This window comes from Emys orbicularis, chromosome 18 (assembly GCF_028017835.1).
Source record: "Emys orbicularis isolate rEmyOrb1 chromosome 18, rEmyOrb1.hap1, whole genome shotgun sequence".
In the NCBI taxonomy this organism is placed as follows: domain Eukaryota; kingdom Metazoa; phylum Chordata; order Testudines; family Emydidae; genus Emys; species Emys orbicularis.
In genome coordinates this window covers 3,826,920-3,851,470 of record NC_088700.1, presented here as the reverse complement: position 1 = coordinate 3,851,470, position 24,551 = coordinate 3,826,920, and the positions used below count along the sequence as shown (strand labels likewise).

The window sequence follows — 24,551 nt, the reverse complement described above, 5'->3', positions numbered from 1 at the left end:
TTAGATCATATTGCCTCCAAAGCTACCATAAGCCCCTTTCCCGTTATTTTAATGAGGCTGCAACACAACCACTGAGCAACCGCTGAGCACTATGCAAAAGCCAACTTAGGGCTTTTCCATGTGTTTTTTCATCTCTTACACAAGCTCCTGCTTATCTAATTACTAGTGCATGTCCTGTGGGCCCTTGACAGCTCTTGTTTTTGGAAGGAGGAAGTTGTCTTGTAATCTCACTGGGTAAATGTTATGGGCATCTGTCAGCAAATTTGAGAATGGCTTCACTCCTGACAGATGCATTTTGTAAACCTTACAAGCATAAACCAAAGTGAGCCATTCATGAAAAAGGAGATCTTTCAGTCTAGTGCCTTAACCGCTCTCCCCTTACCTCTTTGAAGTCAGGGAATTGGGTTTTCCCAAGGTGATGTGCTAATGCAAAATGCATTAGTGTAAAATGGGAACTCCCAACCCACCCAGGGCCAAAGGGTTAATAAAAGTGATAGAATTTAATGACTACTGTTACAATTGCTTGGCAAATAGGGAAGTATGAATGAAGTAGAAATAGTTTCTGGTAAATAAGACATTCCCTCTTCACTAGTGGACTAGTTTGGTCAGGATATATAATACTCAGTGCTTTGCCAATTTTACCGAGTGGCAGATAAATGTATTACTAATATTTAGCACTAGTGTACATTTCAAGGTACTTAATAAACATCGACTAAGATTAAACAGTTTTTGCTGAAGTTATCTTCCCTTGGTATACATTTGTTTTGCTCTTTTAAATTCAGGAAAAGGAATATAATCAGTAAAATTAGCATTGACATTTGAGCTCTGGGGTCCTTGTTTAGGATTCTGCATCTTCAGAGGATCAAATATTGTGAGAGAAGCCACACATGGCTCAAAAATTGCAGGTACATTTATTTTATTGTTCATTTAAAGATTACACACACACACCCATTGACCAACCCTATCCTTGTTTTCCATTTTGAGGTTCAGTCAATAAACTGTATGTGTAATTGAATTTCAACCAATCGCTTCCCAGAATACTGCAATGATATCCTGAGGAACACTAAAATCCTGTTCAACCATATCACAAATGTATTTGCTAAACCTTTGACTGCACTTGGTTACAGTGCAACATCCCGCACCCCCATCCTGTTGTTGTCACAATTAAGAACAGCAAGAAACAGGCCTAGGATGCAGCAGCAATGAAGGAATGTGTCAAAAGTGGAGGGAGTTTAGGATAAGAACAGTAAGACAACACATTCTCAGTGGCTTCAGAGAGCCTAGTGTATTGCTCAGAGAAGTCTGGAGTTCTAATATATGGCAAATGAGAGCCTGGCCTTCCCCTGCCTTGCACATCTCACTATAACTTTCGGTGTGTAAGCACTTGGACAGAGACAACAAGGGATTCTGAAGAGCTCCAGGCCCCAACTGGTAGTTTCCAATGGCACCTAAGCACTCCCCCTTAGAAGAGAGCTGGTTGTGGGTCATAATCCCACCGCCTAAGGGTAGAAATTAGCAAAGAAATTTGACAATTGCAGATTCAGTAGATGTATTGTACATGCCGTGTTTGTGATGGACTAGAGCTGCTGCAGTGGAACACCCCGCTCTGCATAAGGCTCCTGGATGAGACTCCTACACATGGAGGAATCATTCCAGACATCACTGAAACACAGTCTACCCTATTGTAGAATATAGCAACTCTCATACAGCAATGTTAAATGGTTTAGGACAAAAACTGAGGAAGAATATTGTGCAATATTGTGTGTTAATTAAAACTTCAGGGGAGGAGAGGGAGTTAAGTGCTTACTCATATTGGAATTTGTCCATGTTACCATGTCTACAAAAGTACCACAAAGGGTCAGGATTGCATTTTTACACCTGCACTGCTGTTCTGCTTAGTGCCCTGTATTTGGGGCTGGATCAGTCCTGATACAAAATGAAGAATGACACCTATTGAGTCACCAGCACCACTGTCCACTAAGCCTGGTGTAGACACAGTAGAAAATACTCCCTCCCCAGAACAATGCTGAGTCAGTCGCCCTGCTGAGCTGGTCCACACTGCCCCTTGCTGAGGGAAAATTGTTAACTGATGAGCTATCCATTGAACACTGGGCTCAAATTGAGACAATAAGTATATTTTGTTTCCCTCCCAATAAAAATAGGCAAAGTTTATTTTATTCAGTAACATTAAATTTGAGCAGGAAGGGCCTCTCCTCAGGCACCTGCTGATGCTTTTTTCTAGGCAGGACTTCCCATACAAGCTCTCTCTTTTGCAGAGGCCATTTCACCAAGTGTAAATGCTCATGCCACTGGTGTGCCTCCTCACAGAACAGTGTCACAAACCTGTGCCTCCACCCACTTTCTTAAATGCTCACATTCAAGAAGCATTCAAATTTTAAGAACCACATTATTCCCTTTGCTTTGCAACACAGGGGATGAAACATATCCCATGCCAACCCAAACAAGCTGGCATGCATGTAAATGCAGAGAACACAGGCATCTCACGTTTAGGATGCCATGTATTTGAACAAACATGGTAAGGCAAAGGAGTGGAGAAGGGGCATGGCAGCATCCCCATTAGCCCACAGAAATTCCAAATTTCCTATAAACAAACAGCATCAGCTTCTGCAAAGCCTACTCTATGCCTCTTACTACTGCCTATGGAAATACATGTGAGTGTTTTTCTGCACCGAGCAGGTCTAGACAATATGGTGATAAGTATCTGCACCCTCTAAAAATTGGCACTTTCACTGTTGCGATCACTGGTGGAACTGCACTGGGGCAGAAATAGGGAACTGTGCTGCCCAGGAATCAATGGGTCAGGCAGTAGTGCAGATAGGAAAATTACTCATTGTAGATAGCCTGAAATATATAGGTCTGAACTTGGAGCATACAACATCCGAGAGCCACGTCCCTTGTTAACACCACTGGAATGGAAATCCCTCAAACCTATGACTGCATAGCTATGAAACTTTCCCATTTTAATGAAAGTTTCCCCATTATCTCTTGCTCTGCCATGGAGCAATATCATCTGACCCTAAAAGTTTAATGTAAAATAGAAGCTGTCAAACAGAGGCCTATACTGATAGAGTCATGAGCCTTATTTCCATGTTTGGGATCAGAAGAAAGCAATTAAATGTTGCTAGCAAGAGCAAAACAAGTTGACATTCTGATTAAAGGGTGTGTGTGTGTGTGCTCTATAACTTTTAATAATCTCAAAGGTGAGTGTCTTAGTGCTTTTGAACTCTACTTTAGAGCATACTTTCCTCCAATATGCAGGGGCAGACTGGGAGTCTTCCATTACTGCAGGTTCTAGAGTGAGATTTGGAAGCATTTTACTATCGCGCTCCTCATAATTCAAACCCTCTTTTGTGTCTGTCTTTATAGGTCATTGTTGGCCAGATGGAAAATATTAAGGAAAAAGGATTGCAACTAAATCAATCGGCTGTAGTCTGCTGCCAAAAGGCCCCAGGCTAACTACAAGCAGATTTGCAGGCAGGCTCTGCTCTGTTACAATCTGAGATCTGGCACATCCTTTGCCCTGACTAACAGCAGGAGGGCACGGGGCCAGCTTAGAGCAGCTACTGTGCCAAACAGACTGTGCAGGTCTTACTGCTTGAATGCTTCCACAGAAAGGGATAAATCGATGAACTCCTTTGTAAACAACTCTCTGCACTTTCTGGCTGCTACCAACTTCAAAAGGTGGCATAACTTACTCCTAGTACAAAATTATGCAAGTATATATATCTTATACTTCTTAGTGGATTTGACTTGGGGAAAACACCTGCATTAGGGCATGACATTTAAACTTCATACAAGGAAAAATTAGAGTAAAAATTTAGATATTAAACAAAAGGAGACAAGACTGAAACCAAAACAAGTTAGCCTGATCCTCAAGGATTGCCTGGGAACTGTAGGGAACTGGCTAACACTAGCCAAATTAATCATTTAAATTCATAACCTTTGTAAATGAGATAGTGCAAAATCCCACTGAGAAGAGCTTCAAAACAAAAGCTTTCTACATACACTGGGCATATTTTTTCTTTATTTTGGGGGGTGAGGGAGAGGGATTGATTTATTTATTCCAAGAGATTCCTAGATGTCTTCTCTATAGCAGGCATATTCATTAATTGATCAGCATGGGCAATCTTTCCATAGAGTTTAGTGGAAAAAGTGCTAACTAACAATGGCATTTGCATAGTGTGCCATACATTTCACATCCTTAGATCATCTTTAACTTTTTATGCCAATTTGTTGAGACTGAGGCTGCCACAAAAGGATCATTTCAAACGTAGTCTGTGCTGACCTTCCCTATGCAGCACATCAATATTTCAGAAAAATGTGCCAGGTTGGAACCAATGTTTCATACAATTGCAAAAACAAACATGGAAATTGCATCTAAGATCAATACTGGGACTCTTGCTATCTGGGCAGAGGTGCTCTTAGTTTCCTGGAAGGCGCCAGAGGGGGGAACGAAGAGAAGAGAGAGACAACTCTTGAGTTCCATCATTGGCTGATCACGGAGCAACCAAGCAGCTGCAGCCAAAGATTTGCTGACTACTATTCCAGCCATAAGGCAGGTGTCACATACAGCAAATAGAAAATAGGAGTAAGCATGTACTGCGGAAAATGCTGACCAAGATTGAAAGCTGTCCCCCACTGCAAAGGAATACCTCTGAATTCACTGAGATGGGGAAAAACAAGACACTTATCCATGTCAAACCACAAAACAAATTTTATATCCCTGAGACACTGGACACTCATTCCATCAGCCCACCTGCTAAATAAAGAGCTGTTTCCCAAACTGTCCATACTAAGAGAGCATTGACTACATAGAAACAATTAGGCAAAGTGTTATACAAGGGTATCATTTTAAAAACTCTTACAGTGTTAGGCAGCTGCACACCATCAGCAGTGGCTTACACCCCCCCCTTTCATGCTTGTTTACGCTATTATTCACATAAGTTCAGCTGCAGCAAATGGCATTAGAGCAGAGCCCAATAGTTCAGGACCTGTTGCATTTCCTGCCTTTCCAAGGAGTTAATCTTTTGTCCGTTTGGCAGTAGGACAAAGGTTAGCATTCAAATTTTAATCCATCTGCATTTACAGTAGCGCCTCATTTACAATAGTGACCCAGTGCAAGTCAATACATTCTATGAATTAGTGAATAAATGGAACAAAGGTATATCAAAAAAATCCATCACAAAATAATTAGTTTATGAAACGTTACATAAATGAAACAATGTTGAAGGCGTTCTGCAGTAGGCCTAAGAGTAATGAAATCTTAGTGTATGTCTACACTGCAAAAAAAAAAAAAAAAAGGGGGGGGGGAGGCTGGGGCATTAAATTCAGTTAGCTAACCCTTGTTAGCTAAAAAGCTTTTGAGTTTTCAGTGTGGAGTCAGTGGGTTTGTAAAGACTTTGTTTGCTTATCCCGAAGTTTAAACAGGACTAAATCAATGTAAATATTTTTGTAAATTTAAATATTGGCAGGCTCCCTCCATCTTCCAACAAAAATTGACTGGAAGTCTGGAATGGAGTTTCTTATTACTTATTCTACATTGAAAGAAAGAAAAAGAAAGTGTGTTCTTAACTCAGATTAGCTAACCTGTATTAGCTAACGCCGATTAAAATAGCAGTGAATATGTGACAACTTGGTTTTTAAAACAGGTTAGTAGCTCAAGTTCAAGCCTACAGGGCAGCCTGGAGTTGAACTTGAGATGCTAACTAATCTGAGTTAAGAACACACCTTTTTCTTTCTTTCTTTCTTTTTTTTTTTTTTAATAAGAAACCCCATTTCAGACCTCTAGCCCATTTTCCCTGAGAGGTGGATGGAGCCTGCCAATTTTTTGCACAGATTATGAGGTGTGTGAATTAGCAAAATTCTACCATATTTAAGTTTTTACAAAAATATTTACATTGATTCAGTTCTATTTCAAACTTCAAGATCAGCAAAGTCTTTACAGACCCACTGACACCACACTGAAAACGGAAAAGTTTTCATTTACAGTGTCATTTTATATATACCAATTCTCGTTATTTACCAGCTACGTCTGGCTGAAACTACTACTTTGTTACTTAGGAGTTAGGCAAACCACCTCCTCTCAAAGTCACACTCTTCTGCTGGCAACTTCACAAGCATGACGTCACATAGATAACAACAACAACTTCAAGAGAAGGACAAACAAAAGGAGACAATCAGTGCATCAAGCACACTTCTGGCATTTCAGTAACACAAGATGCAAGCCTCAGAATCAGTGGGATTCTTCACTCTTTGCTATAATGTGTGTTTAATCTGTGAAATGGAATGACTTGCAACGTGTGTGTGTGTGTGTGTGTGTGTGTGTGTGTGTGTGTGTGTGTGTGTGTGTGTGTGTAAATATGAATGTGCCCACCTGAATATATAAAATCACATACACAAAAATATAATCACATACACCAGAGCACTAGCCCACATTGTAGTGTCTACAAAGACTAAAAAACTGTTAAGCCAAATAGAAACCACTGTCTAAAATTGTGCTTATGCATTTTTTGTCCCATCATTAAAAATTGCTTTAATTGATTTCAGCTATTTTAATAAGCAAATAATTATATTTTATTCAAAATTACCAAAGTGAAGATTCATAGTAGGAGCCAACCTCACTCTAAAGATAGTCTGCCATTGACAGGGTTACCATCTTTAAATGAACTCCGGAGGCTAAGAACCCTGGCTAAAATGAGTAACTGGAAAGGAATGGGTTTTTTATTTAATGTTTTTAATTGTATGAAGGGAAACAGGAACTAACAAATTAAAAGCAAATAAGGAACAAAAGACGACCACAATACAAAGCCATATTCATCTTCTCAAGCAATAATATTTTATTATTTCATTCTCTTATGTTGGAAGACACTCAGGAAAAAAAGAGGAAAGAAAAACATATCCCAGGAAGTGATGGTAAGACAATGTTCAGAACACAGTGCCATAAGAACTCCTAGACAGAGCCAGAAAATTGTCATCATACAAACAATATCAATCTAGCTGACCCCAGCTTCATTTGCACCAGGCCCATCAACTGAGTTTCCCATACACATCACCCTTCCATAATTATTCTGCCAAGGAACTAAAAATAAAAGGCTGTCTGTCACCTTTCCTATGCTACCCTTTCAAAAACTAGCAGGTCACAATCCACTGAACCAGTTTTTTGTCATGGGCAATGAATGCAATTTCCGCTGCCGTATCAGACATTTTGCTATCATTAAGGCTTATAGGTTAGGGACTAGTGTTTTTGTGAACCAGAAAGTACAAGCTTTGGGTTAGTGAGCCCCAACATTAAGAACTGTGGTAGGAATGTAGGAAGTCCCTAATATTTAAGTTAATTTTTAAATGTAGTTTTTACCAGAATTGCCACATTTTTTTGGACAGTTTGATAACATATGTGCAAAGTAGCCAGGGGAACCTCTACATCTTCTAACCCTTATTTGTATCTAATGCCTATTTTGAATATAAAGCTTGCAGTCTGACACATGAAAAAAAAAATCCTCTCAGGAAGTAGGCAGACATGGGGACTCAACGATGCCTTTTTTTAATATTGCATCCAAATTTTGTTCCACTGTTGAATGATTGAACGGTCTCTAAATTCTGACAACTTATGCTGAAATAGTCAAAATCTCCTCCTTTCTGGGGCCTACTCTCTAATATCCTGGGACCAACACTGCTACAACAGCAGTGCACAAGCAAAACATTGTAATATATTATAAACCTCAAATCAGAATCTCGTCTTCTTTGTATGGTGGTATAGTTTCAGTGGAAGCTACCTTCCATTCCTCCTATAAGAAATTGTATTATGAGGTCTACTTTTCTTTAAAAATAAAAATAAAAAAAAATTAAAGAGCATTAATTAAGAGGAGAAGGAAGTTGAGCATATAAAGGGATTGTAATAAAATATATAAATATTAATTTTCCTTACAATGGCACTGGAAAGCTGCCCTTTTGTTCAAATTATCAGATTTTTCATGAAGCAGGAAACTGATATTTTGGGGGGGGAACAACAAGTATTTTAAACCCAGATCTGCCAATTTAAAATTCCAAGAGTGAAAAGAGGCACATTTCAGGACTTCAATAAGCCCTCTTTGCCCCGTAGTAGAGTGGTCTGCACCTTTAATAGCCTGCAGAGTCAGGGAGCAGCAAGCTCTGGCCTAAGGAGAAGCCCAGCAGGCAGGTCTTGGGAACCAGCTAATCAGGAGCTAAAGCCTGGCTCTGATTTCCCAGCTGAAAGATATGAATGAGGACCCCAACTCTGTAAGGCAGGGGGCAGGAGCCAGGAGAGACAAACACTTCCCTGAGCAGCAGCAAAAGGCTGCTACCAGGCAGGTAGGCCCTGTGGTTCCTATGAGGCAAAGAGAGGGCCGGGACCTTTGAGCTACTGGGGGTAGAGGACACCTTGTGGTATCAGTCCAGTTCAGGACTGTCATTTTTGTTACTTTTCCTTTTTGTGTTTGTGTGGCAGAAGAATAAATAAGCCTGAATAGAAGACAAAAACAGAGCTGAGCATGGCTGACTGTTTTTTCTCAAGCTGGTGCACAGGCCCATCAAACCATGCACTCCATATACCCAGGAAAAATAGTAATCATTATTTCAAATGCTGCATCTCCCACCATCTCCACAAAAAAATATTACACTGAATTAATGCAAGACTCCAGAAGCCATTTGAAAGGACAAGTCAGCCCGATGCAATACATCTGGGTAAACATTTAAAATCTTTAAGAAATACCTGAATAAAAAACATTCAGCGGTTAACATTAAAAGCTTTTCATGGGCAAACATTTTATCAGATCAAAGCATAAAGTTCCCCAAGGAAACTCTTTATAATCAACCTTGCTAAATAAGATGTTTCATCAGGTTATCAGCTGTGTAATCTTACAATTTCACGTACACCAAAACTTTTCTATGGTCCCATTTCTGCTCCTTGACTCACAATGTATAGAACTTTATACTTCTGAGTAATCACAATGGAACATTTCATAGCTTCACCTACCCCCAAAAAACTTATTTTTCCTCTCCTCAGACATTCCATAATCTGATAAAATACTGTTTAGCACTTGTATACTTATACTTGTATATGCAATAAAAATATAAGCCATTGATGTTAAGACCACACTGTTTAACTTAGACAAGGATTTCAAGTGTTTTCAGGGGCAGACTCATTAATTTTATTAGCGAATCTGTTAAAAAGAGAATCGGTTAAAATCTGTTAAGAGAATCTGTTAAAAAGAGCTGCCCAATGGAACTACTCATGGAGTAAAGTAATACTCAACATGAGTAAAGGGACAGAATTGGGCCTTTTTATATTGGGTCATCAAACTACTATTTGTTACTTATATCTTAACTGTAATATAATAAAAATATCTGAACTTCAAGCATCATTTCTTCCCATTTTGCTTTGGGCCTGATCAATGAAAAGGGAAAACAGTCTAGAAGACACCAGGGCAAGCCTTGTTGCTTTTTTAACAAATAAATATTCTGTGACACAATTCAGGATTTTCCTCTTCAAAAACACTTGAAAGGCTTGTCAAACTTAAACAACAGTGTTGATTTTTTGAGTTAAGGGGTATCACAATACTAGTGAGTTAAGTTTCTACTGCATATACACAAACAGTGGTATACAGGTCCCTAAAGCTGTTTGTCCCCTATGCATCAATGCCCTGCCAGTTGGCAAGCCTGAGCCAGGAAGCTGTCAATTCCAATTGAGTTTAGGCGATGTAGTCCTATTAAAGAAGTCTTGCTGGTTAAGGGGCGTCCACTGTTTCCAAAGCATGGGAAAAAAAAAAGGCTTTGCTTTCCTTAGATTTGAGCTGGCAACTTTCACTGACTAGAGTTTTCAAGGAGCTATGAATGAGTTTAACAAAGGAGTTCTGTGGCTAGTTTCTGGCTGAAATCCATGTCAACAGTTTTTAAGGTCACAGGTCACACTAACTAACATTTATTCCCAGCAGACCCTGCTCTAAACACAAGCTGTAAGTAGTACAAATTTGGAATTTTTCTGTAATCCCTTGAGATATTCCTGATCCTTCCACATGTTTCTGCTCAATTAAAAACAATTCTCACTTTGCACCACAAGAGAGGCCCCGCTCAGAAATCTCATTCTATTCTTAGGATAAATGGACAAAGACTGCAATCAAAGAAGAAGGCGGCGAGCAGGGGGAGAGAGGGGCGCAATTCACAACAGATCACACCAAAAACCTCAGATGACTCCATACAGAACCACATTCAGTTAGTTACATTTTGTACCTTTTATTACATACTACTAAAGACCTGTTTCTTTTTATCTTGAATTTAGAGTGGTACAAAGCTCTGTTATTTTGGCTAAGAGGGGTTTCCACACAAACCTTTCTGCATTTTATTTCAGAACAGTGACTTTCATTTTGGAGAAATGAGCCAAAGACCACAACATTTTTAAGTGAAGGTCAGCTGAAACCAGAGTTCTGCATGGTTTCCACACAAAATCAAAAGTACCTCCTGAGCACCAACTTTGCCTGATAGGTCCATGAACCTTAGCAAACCTGGCCCAAGTTTTGTCTTTGTAACAAAATCCAGAGTTGGGTGAATTCTGTTTGGTTTTAATTTTCATTAAGAAAGCTTTGCCCTGCTCTAGTGATTACAAACAGGTACTGTACCTCACTGCTTAATGCATTAAAAGACTTTTCCAAAAATAAACTACAGAGAAGATGAATTTGTATGCTACATGAAGATGGGAACTAGAGAGCTCTTATTTGCCAGCTCTAACTTAGAGTCTTGACCTTAAGTGCCTATATCAGTGGCTCTCAAACTTTTTTACTGGTGACCCCCCTTATACATTAAAAACACTTTTTAATATATTTAACACCATTATAAATCCTGGAGGCAAAGCGGGATTTTGGGTGGAGGTTGACAGCTTGCGACCCCCAAGGTAATACCCTTGCGACCCCCTGAGTGGTCCGAACCCCCAGTTTGAGAACCCCTTGCCTATATTCAGCACCAGACTGTACAGCACGATGTACACCTATAGTGCTGTAAAACACTGTGCGCGTTTTTCCCCACATTTCAGAATTCCGCAGGTTCCCTTCTTGAATGGCTCAAGTGTTATTTGTGCAACCCATTTTGATTGGGGAATAGAGAAATGGCCTTACACAATTTCTCAGAGACAAAAAACCTCATCCAGGCTAGCCACATTTACCCAAACACCTTCCAAAGCTACCTTGGCTTTCAAAAAAATGCTTTTGTAATACCTGGCATGTGAAAGATATTTTGCAACTTAAATGTAACAGAAGCTCAACAAAATCTGGATGGAGAAATTGCAGGTTACAATACAATGTATTAAACTGCATATGAGTACACATTGTGATTCCGATCATCATGATTTTTAATGAATTTGGCTTCTACTACAACAGACCACTAGAGAGCAACAGAAGATATTCATGATTTAAGCACCAACATCCCATACCGCACTAAAACTCTAGTACCATCCTGGAAAATAAATTTAAACACAGTTAGATAAGACCACATAATGCTATCCAAAATGTACAGGTCTTGATATTGTACCATACCAAAAAGACTAACATCAGAGATTGGATTAAAAATCATCAATATAGTGTATATTACACAGCACACACATTTCACATTTCTATCAGAGAGATGTTAAAAACGTCCAGTTTTCCTCTTAAGTGAAATGGAAAACTTTTTATTTAAAAACAACCACCACCCAACACATCAGCACCAAGCTACATAACATTTTTATATTGCACATTTTAGAACCAAGCATTTTTCATTATTTTTTGTTAGTTATTGGTAATAAAGACCTAGCTGAAAATACTTGGCTGAAGAAATGGACTCTGGAATAGTTCACAGCACACAAAACTGAGAACTTTATTTCAGAGGCGCTCTTTGAAACAGTATAGATTAAAACCCATAAATTACACCTTTAAATTTGTAAAAATCTCTCTTTTGTATTAAAAGCAGCAAATATTTTCAGGTAACATTTGATATCTTAAAATGCATTTTAGTAATATGTCAAATAGACTGAGAAATGTTGTTTTTCTATTCCGAAGTGAACATGGTTGATTTTAAGAGAATCTGTATTTTTTATTTACAGTAGGGTCAATATAATGAAAATCCCCATCAACTTCTGCTGTACAAAGTTAAACTATCCACGTTTTTTCTTCTCTCTTTCATAGAGTATAAAATTTTCTTCAGAAAGTTTAAAAAACATTATTTTGCTTTAGTTTCTATTATTCATTATACTATCTTTACTACAAAGTCTGTTTTATATGTTTAAATATATGGTTGGTATACACCCAATGGTGACCTTTAAACTTTCTGCCTCTAATATTTCACAATATATTTCACAAACAAGTCACTTACTTTAAAGATGAAATAAACAGAACAGAGAACAAACAGCCATTTGAAAAAGTTACTAGTTACTGTTTTTTTTATTAATGAAGACCTTTTCAAAAACTAATAACCAGTTCCTCGTATCAAATGCTCGAAATATTTGAGAAGACGAAAGATAAAAACACTAGCGTTGGGAAAAAAAATCCCAAGTTATTAACTATATTATGTAAATATGCTGAAAAAAGAGCATTAAAATGTCTTCGTACTGAGTTATCAACGTTTTTTACACTCCTAAACCACAACTTTTTATTCCTTTACATTTTCAGCTATTCGAGCTGTTAAGATTCTCACATATTAGAACGTACAATGGTCAGACGTACACAAACAAAAGCAAGTAAGATAAAAACCTCTACACATTGTATATAAGAAGTTGAGATGTTTCCCTGGAACAAGACACCACAAAATTTAAGCTTCTGATGTTTAGTTGAGTATTTTAACCTCATATACTGAATAGTTAAACCTCTATACTGTCTTATATATTATTGATTCACCTATTCCTCCTGCTCTTTCAAACACTAGTTTACTTCAGCTGTAGCCTAACTGGAATTCTGTCACTTGCTGCAATTTCTCTCATGAGTCTATAAGAGACTCATATTTTCCTTACAAGCAGGCAATAAGCAAAGGTTCCCATGTAACAAGGATCCCATACAAAACAAACATGGGTGATGTTTCTTTTTAATTTGCTTAACCCAAGCTGACAGAGCATCAAGCACTAAACAATACCTCCTGAGCACCAACTTTGCCTGATAGGTCCATGAACTTTAACAAACCTGGCCCAAGTTTTGTCTTTGTAACAAAATCCAGAGTCGGGTGAATTCTGTTTGGTTTTAATTTTCATTAAGAAAGCTTTGCCCTGCTCTAGTGATTACAAACAGGTACTGTACCTCACTGCTTAATGCATTAAAAAACTTTTCCAAAAATAAACTACAGAGAAGATGAGTTTGTATGCTACATGAAGATGGGAACTAGAGAGCTCTTATTTGCCAGCTCTAACTTAGAGTCTTGACCCTGCTTCCAAGGACTTCAGTGGACTTAGATTATTATTATTTTTCATTACAAATATTTGCACTGTAAAAATGATAAACAAAAGAAATAGTATTTTTCAATTCACTTCATACAAGTACTGCAGTGCAATGTCTTTGTCGTGAAAGTGGAACTTACAAATGTAGATTTTTGTTTTGTTACATAACTGCACTCAAAAACAAAACAATGCAAAACTTCAGAGCGTACAAGTCCACACAGTCCTACTTCTTGTTCAGCCAACCACTCAGACAAACAAGTATGTTTACATTTATGGGGCATAAGACTGCCTGCTTATTATTTACAATGTCACCCGAAAGTGAGAATAGGCATTTGCATGGCACTTTTGTAGCCAGCATTGCAAGGTATTTATGTGGCAGATATGCTAAATATTCATATGCCCCTTCATGCTTCGGCCACCATTCCAGAGGACATGCTTCCATGCTGATGACACTCGTTAAAAAAATAATGCATTAATTAAATTTGTGACTGAACTCCTTGGGGGAGAATTGTATGTGTCTAGCTCTATTTTACCCTCATTCTGCCGTATATTTCAGGTTATAGTAGTCTCAGATGATGACCCAGCCCATGTTGTTCATTTTAAGAACACTTTCACTGCAGATTTCACAAAATGCAAAGAAGGTACCAATGTGAGACTTCTACAGATAACTACAGCACTCAACCCAAGGTTTAAGAATCTGAAGTGCCTTCCAAAATCTGAGAGGGACAAGGTGTGGAGCATGCTTTTAAAAGTCTTAAAAGAGCAACACTCCGATGTGGAAACTACAGAACCCGAACCACCAAAAAAGAAAATCAACCTTCTGCTGGTAGCATCTAACTCAAATAATGAAAATGAACATGCGTTGGTCCACAGTGCTTTGGATTGTTATCGAGCAGAACCCGTAATCAGCATGGACGCATGTCCCCTGGAATGGTGGTTGAAGCATGAAGGGACATATGAATCTTTAGCGCATCTGGCACGTAAATATCTTGCAACGCTGGCTACAACAGTGCCATGAGAATGCCTGTTCTCACTTTCAGGTGACATTGTAAATAAGAAGTGGGCAGCATTATCTCCTCCAAATGTAAACAAACTTGTTTGTCTGAGCAATTGGCTGAACAAGAAGTGGGACTGAGTGGACTTGCAGGCTCTAAAATTTTACATTGTTTTATTTATTTAATGCAGTTTTTTTTTTTACATAATTCTACATCTGTAAGTTCAACTTTCATGATAAAGAGATTGCACTACAGTACTTGTATTAGGAGAATTGAAAAATACTATTTCTTTTGTTTTTTTACAGTGCAAATACTTGCAATCAAAAATAAATATAAAGTGAACACTGTACACTTTGTATTGTGTTGTAATTGAAATCAATATATTTGAAAATGTAGAAAACATCCAAAAATATTTAAATAAATGGTATTCAATTCTTGTTTAACAGTGTGATTAATCGCGATTAATTTTTTTTAATCGCTTGACAGCCCTGGAGAATAAACATATACTAGTAGGCTACAATACCAGCCTCCCAATCAGAAAAAGGCTATTAAATGCACAGTGGAGACAGATCAATTGGACAATTAAGTCATAAAACAGTAATAATGGGTGACTATCCACAACTGGGAAAGGATCAGACAATCAATTTTGACTCCTTAACTAATTGCTTCTTGGAACAGCAAGTTCTAGATCACACAAAAGGAGATCTCTAACCTGGTCCTAAATATATTACACAGGAGTTGGTTGAAATATTAGTTATAGTTCAGTCATTAAGCAACAGTGACCACAATATAATTAAATTCAACAGCCTGTGGGAGAGACTGCACTAGAATTAGGAGTGTTATTAAACTTTTAAAATGAGGGAGCTACTTAAAGAAACAATATAAAAAGTGCGGAAATTAAGCTATGTAAATGTACCATAGCAGAGTCAGAGAAAGTATGTATACCCTCAACAAAAAAGGAAGCAGAAAGGCAAGAAATAAGGCAATATGATTAAATGGCAAGGTTCAAGAGGTTACTTGAGCCAAGTCAATAGTGCAGAACAAATTGTGGCAGGTAAAATGTAAGATCGAAATTATGGTGGGTAAGTGGGAATTTGAAAAATAGCTACATAACTTAAAAACAAAAAAGGAGAAATTATCAGAAGCAGGAAGACTGCAAGAAATTTGGTGGGTCCACTGGACTTCTAGGAAGTAAAGGGAGAAAATGAGGGCAAGCACACTACAGAGAAGCCAAATGATTTGTCTTCACCACAGAGGGCACCTTTGGCTTGGTTCCCTTTCACTGGGGTTCCAAATATACTCACAGACTCTGCTGGGTTCCCTGGGCTTGGCTCCTCCCCAATATCCTTCTTGTTACCTAGCTGAAGTGCAGGCTCCAGGCACCAGACGAGAAATCACGTGCCTGGGGCGGCACATTGTAAGGGGCGGCATTCTGGCAAATCTTGGGGCGGCACATTCCGGCCACCCTGCCGTGGTTTTTTTTTTTTTTTTTTTTGCTTTGGCAGCCCGGTCCGCAGCTCTGGAGCCCCCGGCCGGCTCCCCGCGCTCCGCCAGTCCCAGCCCAGCCCTGCAGGGGCATGGACCCCGGCCGGGGGGGCAGGAACTAGTGATCCCCGCCGCTCACTGTGCCGCCAGGCTCCCCGGGACGCACCACTCCCTGCTGCCTGCACTGGCCTCAGCCTCCCGCACCGCTCTGAGCCTGGCCTGGCCGAGCCGCCTTTAAAGGAGTGGCTGAGCCAGCACCTCCTGCAGCCCCCGGGGGCTCTGCCTGCCCAGCCGGGAGAGGCAAGCCCCTCTTGCCCGGCTGCGAGCAGGCTGCCCACGGGCGGAGGGAGCGGGCGGGTGCCGCCCTTCACCCCCCTGCGAGCCGCCTTGACCGCCCTCCACACGCTCTCTGAGGCTGCCGTTTTTTTTGTTTGTTTCTTTGTTTGTTGTTTTTTGCTTGGGACGGCAAAAAAGCTAGAGCCGGCCCTGTGTTTACCTCAACTCTTAATGCAACTGCAATTGACAGGAAGCAGCAATAAAGAACAAAGTCTGAAAAATTTTGACACTTTCCAGTCTCTTCCTCTCCTTGTTGAGACATCCATAGCTCAGAAAAACAAGAAAGGCAGACCTCCCCAAAACAGGGGTGAGGGCACAAGAGTACCCAAACAAACCCCATTAACAAATCCCAGGACAAATCTGGAAACAAATCCCATTAACAAATCCCAGAACAAATTTGGAGAGGACATTCCCCATTGAAAAAAGCAACCATTTTCCTATTTCTTTATCATCAATTTACTCTAATTTAGAATTACCAATCCTCTCTGCATCCCCATAGAAAACAAGGAAGCAGTTTGCACAGAAATTGTGACTTGCTTACAAAACCACTTCAGTGTAATACTTCCATGATAGTCCTGATGTAAAGTTTGATTCATGTCAACAGAGAACTAATGGAAACAAAAGTTACTCAACATGTTAACTGCACATCCTCAGTAGATTTATTTATTTTATGATTTGGGGTCAAATCTTGAGGCTCTTTATCAGCTTTTACTTAGTCTTTTATCAAGGAAAATTGACACTGAAATTAGTGGAGTTCTTCCTTATGAAGCATTAAAGAAAAACTGACGACCTTATCCTTGTAGAATACCGTATATGGCGGCTCAGAAGTGAGGGCATTGAGGTAATGGCTACAGGGAAAGCAACTTCCCACGACAGATGGGAGATGAAACAAGAAGCCATAGGCTCAAAGGGCAGGCCCATGAGAGGACCAGGTTGAGGTCCCACTGGGGAACCAGGTCCCAGACCAGCAAGAAGAGCCTTTTAAGGCCCTTTAGGAACCTCATCGACATCTCATGTGAGAACAGTGATTGGCCTGGACGCACAGGTGGAAAGCCAATATGGCTGCCAAGTGCTTTAGGTGGAGCAGGTAATTCAGGATGGACTGCAGACAGAAAATTGCAAATGTGGGCATAAGGAGGCCATTCTAAGGTGACATTCTGACCTCATTCCTTGACTTCCAAGTTAGTGTAACTGGTTTATCACTGAGTAAGTCATTAACTCACATTTATTATTGAAAGTGTTACTGACTGGTGGAGAAGCAGCATAACATTCCACCATATGGCAGTGCACAAGGAGAAGTGCAACTCCAATATTCCAACCATCTGAGCTTGCCGAGGCTGAAAGTTTTCTGATGAGGGAGTGACTTGTCTGAGAAGATTACTTAGCTGACATTTGGGGTGCTGTACAGAATCACTCTAGGGAGAGGAAGTTGCTACACAATTATTCCAGAAGGGGTAGGGACAAAACATGCTGAGGACTATGGGGGTTTGTAGAAAAAACAACCACCACCAAACAAGGGGACAGAAAGTACAGACTTTTGCTATCTGGCAGATGTAATTTGCATAGGACACTGGAAGGTTTAATGTTAGCAACATTTAATGTTAGCAACAGTTGCTCAAATAGAGCTTTGAACTACGAGGGAATGAAGTCTTCAAGTCACTTGGCCAGATATGCAATAGGAAGTAATACGGTTACTCTCCCTCCTGTCCAGTGTCTCACTTACAGAAACCAAGCAGTGACTTTCTTCTCCAGCCATCTCAGACTCCTTAGGAAAGGTCTGTCTGATTAACCACAGTTGGCGTAGTGAAAAGAGAGGTGAGAGAAAACACATTTTGTGGGCTTTTCCTATCTTTTGACCTTTCAAGTTCCTTCTGTACTAAACATAAATAGAAGATTTCTAAGCTATATACAGTCAGCCCAAATTCTGCTCCCAGGCACTCATGCAACCACATATACTACAATGGGATTACATGCAACCAAAGGCAGAATTTAACCCTGCATCTGCTGCTTTCACCTTGTTCTTCGTACACTTCTCCCTGAAAATCTCCCTTGTAAGCATAGTTCGCTTTTTTTTTTTTTTTATAGCAATGAATATGCAGTGGGTCCCACTGTACTATTGCCAGCATACAATGCTGGGGAACTTGGGTCAGTGATAATAGTTTCTGTTCTTGCAATGGGTTCTCTTAGCAACATGCCACCACAAAGAGTCCCTGTGAAATAGGATGGAATGGAGGTGGTGGGGAACCACCCCTGCTTTTTCCTGGACTGACAAGTGGCAACTAGGGCATTTGGCTTTTTGTTTCTTAGGGTTAGATCAGTACAGTCTTTACCTGGGCTTTATCAAGAGGCACTTCCCTTTGCTTGCTTTGCTTCTCCATGAGTCTCTCTCTCCTAACAGAAAGAGACAGGAGGCAGGCCACTGCTACACCTAGGTAACAGAGGCTGACAGGGACAGTGTGCATAGCTTTATTTCCCCAACAGGAGATTCTCAGCAGGAGCCTGGCAAACAATAGATCTGAAATCTGATTTTCGTCACTTTTGGGGGGGGGGGGGGGCGGGGGGTAGCAAAAGGAAATAGAAAACTAAGTAAAGGTTGCCCCAGAGCTTACTGGCCTGGAGTCATAAGGAACTGTTTTGATACAGCTCCAGCCCTCTCATTCACTGCCTCGCCTCTCTATGTGAAGCACACTGTTTCTGTCTCCCAGTAGCAGTATTTATAATCAAGTTAGATTGCATTCACACGTCCATCAACAGAAGGGAGTGAGGGTCATAATTACAAACTCTTAGGATAGGTACAGCATCAGCAAGATATTCTCTCAGTTACCAACTGATGCTTTATTAATAAAACTTGCATATACAAATGTCTATGAAATGTCTTAACAGGATCAATTGTGACAGCTAAAGATAATGGTTGCCATCATGCTATGCTGTGCCAAATTACTGCATAGAGATGTTGATTTTTTCCACATTGTTAACTTAAGTACATTGACTACAAATAAATCTAATTATCATCAGAGGAACCCAAAGTGCAAGAATATTTTGCACCATTTCTCCAGAAGTGCAGTGACTTTTTGAGGACCAGATAGGAAAATAATTCTGAACAGCTGGAAAATATAATTGCAATATAACAAAGCAAAGGCCAACATTGTTTCTCAGAGCTAACCAATAGCCAGACCACAGCCAGACTTACCTTAAGATACAGAAGCAACTTTTGGCCCCGGAAGATAAGCGACAGAATCCAAATCTCTGTTTGCTGTCAATGTCTGTGAGCACAAATGTAAAGTTCTGGCCAACTTGGCTGACTGTAAGGCTAGAAATAAAGAGAACAAAAGGAAAAATTAATTTCAGCTTATTCAATGTTAGAAGTATCTAATCAGACTAAGTCATTGAACCTCATTTCCTCTCTCTGCAGAGCTTCTTTGGAAATTAACTTTGAGCATTCACCCTCTTTACAAATGCAAGTTTGAATCCATCTCTTGGGTTTTTTGGAGATGTAGAACAGCAGTGGAAGAATTTCCTATGTCTTTAAACAAACACTGACATGGCCGTTGATTAGATTCAATACAATACACAGTGCCAACTAAACCCACATGCAAAACATTTCTATATAATTCTTCATCCAAGGGATTGTTTTACTTTACATGCAAATAGTATTTGGTGACATTACGGCTTTGTATAGTATACTGATAAAGAAATACAAAATTAGTCAGTTTTCCAAATAGGCTGGGAATGAGCACAGCACTATCCCTCTAAAATGTATGGCTTATGAAGGCCTCACAGATGATTTCCCCCATTTGTCTATGCAACTATGCAATTTCCACTACAAGGCAGTATTGGCTAAAGTGGGAAACTAACAGCAGCACAGTAAGATAAAGGTAAATAAAACTTCTGTAACAAAGTCAGTATCTTATTTTGATTGTCTGCCTCAAAATGTGAAAATCTTTAAATATACCTCCACAGCTGGTACTGTGGCTAAGCAGATGCTGAACTGATGCTAGTGCACCACTACAGTGACTTTTAAACCCCTATAGTGATTATAATATAGTTTGTATCTGATTTTCAAGATTATAATCCAATTCCACTCTACTGTAAAGTGCTTATTTGCCTCTTCTAAAAGAGTGAAAACAATGCAACAACATTGTTTAAAGATGATGGCTCCCTGCTACGCCAGAGTGGAAAGCACCACTATAGGAATATCCACTCATACTTGCAAAATATAGCTTTTCATTGTATTAGAACACAGAAAAAAGCAATGCACCAAAAAGATAGAAGTAGGATGCAGAAGTATTATTTTTAACACTATAAATCATGAAGGATATTACTGCTAGCAGTTTGAGGTCTAAAACATATTTCTAAAAAAATAACAGCTCTCTCTATATTGCATATAACATAGAACCTTTTTTTTAAAAAAGGCATATTTCCAAAGTGAAATGCATAAAACATTTCACTTAGGGAGATATCTGATTTCTTTAAACATTATCACATTTCTGTCTAAATCTCACCTAATACAGAAATGCATAGATACCATGCTGGTAGGGGATATAAAAATCCTAAAATTAACAGACAGCAGGGCTGATTCACCATCATGTCATCCCAGTTTTGCATTGTGTAACTCCATTGCTTAAAATAAAACTGGAGTAATACAGTGTTGAAACCAGGACCAATATGTTTATCGGAGGCTTTATTTAATTCAGATTAGGGATTCATTTGAGAACTAGTATTTGTATGAATTAGATTTTAATACAACTACAATTAACTATAAAATATTTACTGTTCAAATTACACTCCAGCTTAAAGCATACGATAAACACTGACAACTGAATAGCATTTGCACATGAAGCTATGAAGTATATTAACTCCATCTTGATGATCAAAGGGGAATACAAGGAAAATTACTGTTAAGTTCAGGCTCACTCAACAAATATAGTTACAGACAGAAATATCCTACTCTAAACTAGACAGAAATATCCTACTCTAAAAGACTATTCTGAAATCTATAGCACTATCTACAATGCCATCAATGAGTGTGTATGTGATCTTGTACATTCACACAGTGCCCAATGAAAACCAAAAATGAGATGGACTTTCAATAAAGAAAGAGGCTTAGGATATAGGACAATAAATTCTACTATCCAATTTAAAAGGGAAAAACCTCTCAGTGGAGTCAAAAGGAGGAAGGAAAAAATGCTGAAGGGATGATAAAATGAAGCACCAAGACAGACACATACTGTACTTCTCCAAATGTGAAGGTGAACAAAGACTCAAATTCAAAAGCAATTTAACAGCCTGAGAATTAAGTAGTGCAAGTATCACTATCCTACCCCTCACGCTAACGTCCAAGAGAATGTTCCTATAAACCTCAAAGAACTACCGGGGACTACCACAAGCTCCATTCTTATTGGTGTTATGTTTTATCTGTAAGGTTTGGGTATAATGTTACTACAGTGATTTAATACTATGTTTTAAAAGAGGATTATATGCTTAATTTTAACAAGTTTGAGAGCCAAGGTATGTGAGAAATAGAATCTAAACTCACAGTTAAAATTATGGAAAAGAGAGGAAGCAGTCCTCATCTACGAAAGGGAGGAGCTTGTTTATTAAAAGACAAGTTAGCAGAGAAAGCATAGGTAAGAAGATTAAGCATCATGGGGCACTATCTTTTTAATCAAACTTTGATTTAGATAATGCTTGGTGAATGGGCATGTTATTTGTATTTCAGTAGTGTGCAAAGAAACCATTTTGGAACATGGGATCATATGTCTTTTTTTAAATGTGTATATTTAAACTATCACTTTGGTATTCACAAGCCATGTGCCAATGATTACTGAACATTTTACCTCCCTCATTATCTCTTTTTAGATTATAGGCTCTCTGATAAGACTGCTGAGGATGTGAGGGAGATTCCCAAACCTGAGCCATTCTTTTTAGGTGATTTAGGTGACAAATCTGAGGAACTGTCCCACATTGAGGTGTCATTAAAGGAGGTTTTGGAACAAATTGATAAACTAAACGGTAATAAGTCACCAGAACCAGATGGTATTCCCCCAAGAGATCTGAAGTAACTCAAATGTGAAACTGCAGAACTACTAACTGTAGTCTTTAACCTATCATTTAAATCAGCTTCTGTACCAAATGATGTTATATGGAAAAGGGCCTGTTTAATAGCTCCTGAGACAAAGCACCACAATCTCCCCTCTCCACCTGCTTAGGTGTAAATTCTAAAAAGATTTTTAAAGTAACCACAGACAGATGTATCCCTGATTCTAGAGAGCAGGTTCAGACTGATCCAAGTTTAACGGGACTGGGCATGACCATCTCCAGCAGTTGTAGAATAGCCATCTGCTTGGACATAGAAGAGGTATTAGTATTATGCATTTTCCCACCTTTACATTTCACCCAAGCATTTACAAGGAAGTAATTTAGATATTTCACCCTAGCATTTACAGGGAAGTAATTTAACCCCAAGGGACAGATAACGGCATGGTGCCTTTTGGCCATTTTTCTTTTATGGAAGATTTTCCTTTTAAAAACACCATTATGACCTCTGGGGGGAAAAAACACATTTTAGTGGTTTCTCCCTCATCTGAGATATATCCTGTCTCTGTCATCCTGGTTTAATGCTCACTTCTGAGGTCCATTTGACAAGCAATTCAATCTGCCTGCCAGAATATTCTTCTTCTGTGCACTGAAGTTTTCCTAACCTGGCAAGATTGAATCGGCTCCTCTTCCTACTTGCTGCAAGATACAGTGTTATTGAATTTGTCCATTAGGATCATTATGTTTCCTTGACTTCAGATGTGTTCTCAGCTACAGTGTGGATAATATTGAATATTATCTATGCTATGAGTGTAATTTAGACATTATCAAATTAGATTGCACATCTCAAAGTCAGTGCAACTCAAAATGAACATTTCCAGCAGAAAGCTCTTGAGACTTCATGGCCTATAACCAATAACGTTTGCCTCACTCTTATTGTATGTATGAAAAAAAGGCTATTAATGTTGAGTTTGGTGGTTCCAAAGTTATTCATATTCTTACAGATTCATGCTTGCAGTATAACTACGCTGCGCTATTTTCTTCCTTTCCAGAGGCACTTCACAAAGTTTTGAAGATGCTTCAAATTACTCAGTAGAAAATGGATGCTCCAGTATGAAGTGTGTTAGTGGCAATGATGCAAATTTAGATGCCTCAATGTGTACTAAAGCCTTCAGCACACAAAATAAGGCAGTTTTACAATTAGATGTTCATGATATACACTTCAAAGGCTTATGATTAGCTTTAAAGTCTCAATGAATTATTTGTCATCATCCTGAAGATGTGCTCTGTAAGAAGTTTGAACACTCCTTTAGTTTTTGATACTCAGTTGTCTGAAATTGCTATACCTAAATCAGAAGGACTTTGGAGAGACACAGATGTTGCCATTAGCAACTCCTTGACTTCTATTTGTGGAAGAGGTAATACCAATAATAAACGCATAGTTGGAAGAACAGGACATCTGAAATGTTCCTGCTGTCGAGACACATTCTCTAAACAGGAGTAGTAGTACGAATCTAGAGGAAAAATTTGCTGGAACATGCAAGTGTCTCACTCATTTTTAATGTGACCTCCACAAGTCAGAGCTTAATGTGTATGCAGTCTATGCATTTAAATGACAAGATTTAATCATGGGTATGACATTCCCACAGATAAGGTGTCCTTTACCATAGAAAGAATTTTACCAGCAAATTGTAATACTGTTACTTTGGGCCTGTGAGGTGGTGACTGAAAGGTTTACATCCTCCAATAACGAAAATTACAGATGCAGGCATAATATAATGACACATGAAGAGAAGGGAGTTATAAATCTGTTATAGAATGTCCAGGGAGATTGAAGTGTTCACCTACTGGCTTTTGTAGGTTACCATTCCTGATGTCCGATTTGTGTCCATTTATTCTTTTACGTAGGGACTGTCCGGTTTGGCCAATGTACATGGCAGTGGGGCACTGCTGGCACACGATGGCATATATAACATTAGTAGACGTGCAGGTGAATGAGCCCTTGATGGTGTGGCTGATGTGGTTGGGTCCTCTGATGGTGTCGCTAGAATAGATATGGGAAAAGAGTAGGCAATGAGGTTTGCTACGGGGATTGGTTCCTGGGTTGGTTTTTCTGTGGTGTGGTGTGTAGTTGCTGGTGAGTATTTGCTTCAGGTTGAGAGGTTGTCTGTAAGCGAGGACTGGCCTGCCTCCCAAGGTCTGAGAGAGTGAGGGATCGTTTTAAAGGATAGGTTGTAGATCGCTGATAATGTGTTGGAGAGGTTTTAGCTGGG

The 24,551-nt window shown here is 39.2% G+C and overlaps 1 protein-coding gene across 1 annotated transcript in view; it reads right to left on the bottom strand.

Annotated features, from left to right (window-relative positions):
- The window catches only part of DENND1A (DENN domain containing 1A), a 217,743-nt gene extending 193,542 nt beyond the window's left edge, over window positions 1-24,201 (bottom strand). Inside the window, exons 1-2 of the mRNA XM_065418676.1 lie at window positions 24,127-24,201; window positions 19,433-19,552 (exon numbers count right to left, since the gene is read on the bottom strand). Coding sequence (XP_065274748.1) covers window positions 19,433-19,552; window positions 24,127-24,170 — 164 coding nt within the window. The 5' untranslated portion in view covers window positions 24,171-24,201. The remainder of the gene's footprint in view (window positions 1-19,432; window positions 19,553-24,126) is intronic.
- Window positions 24,202-24,551: the final 350 nt, after the last annotated feature.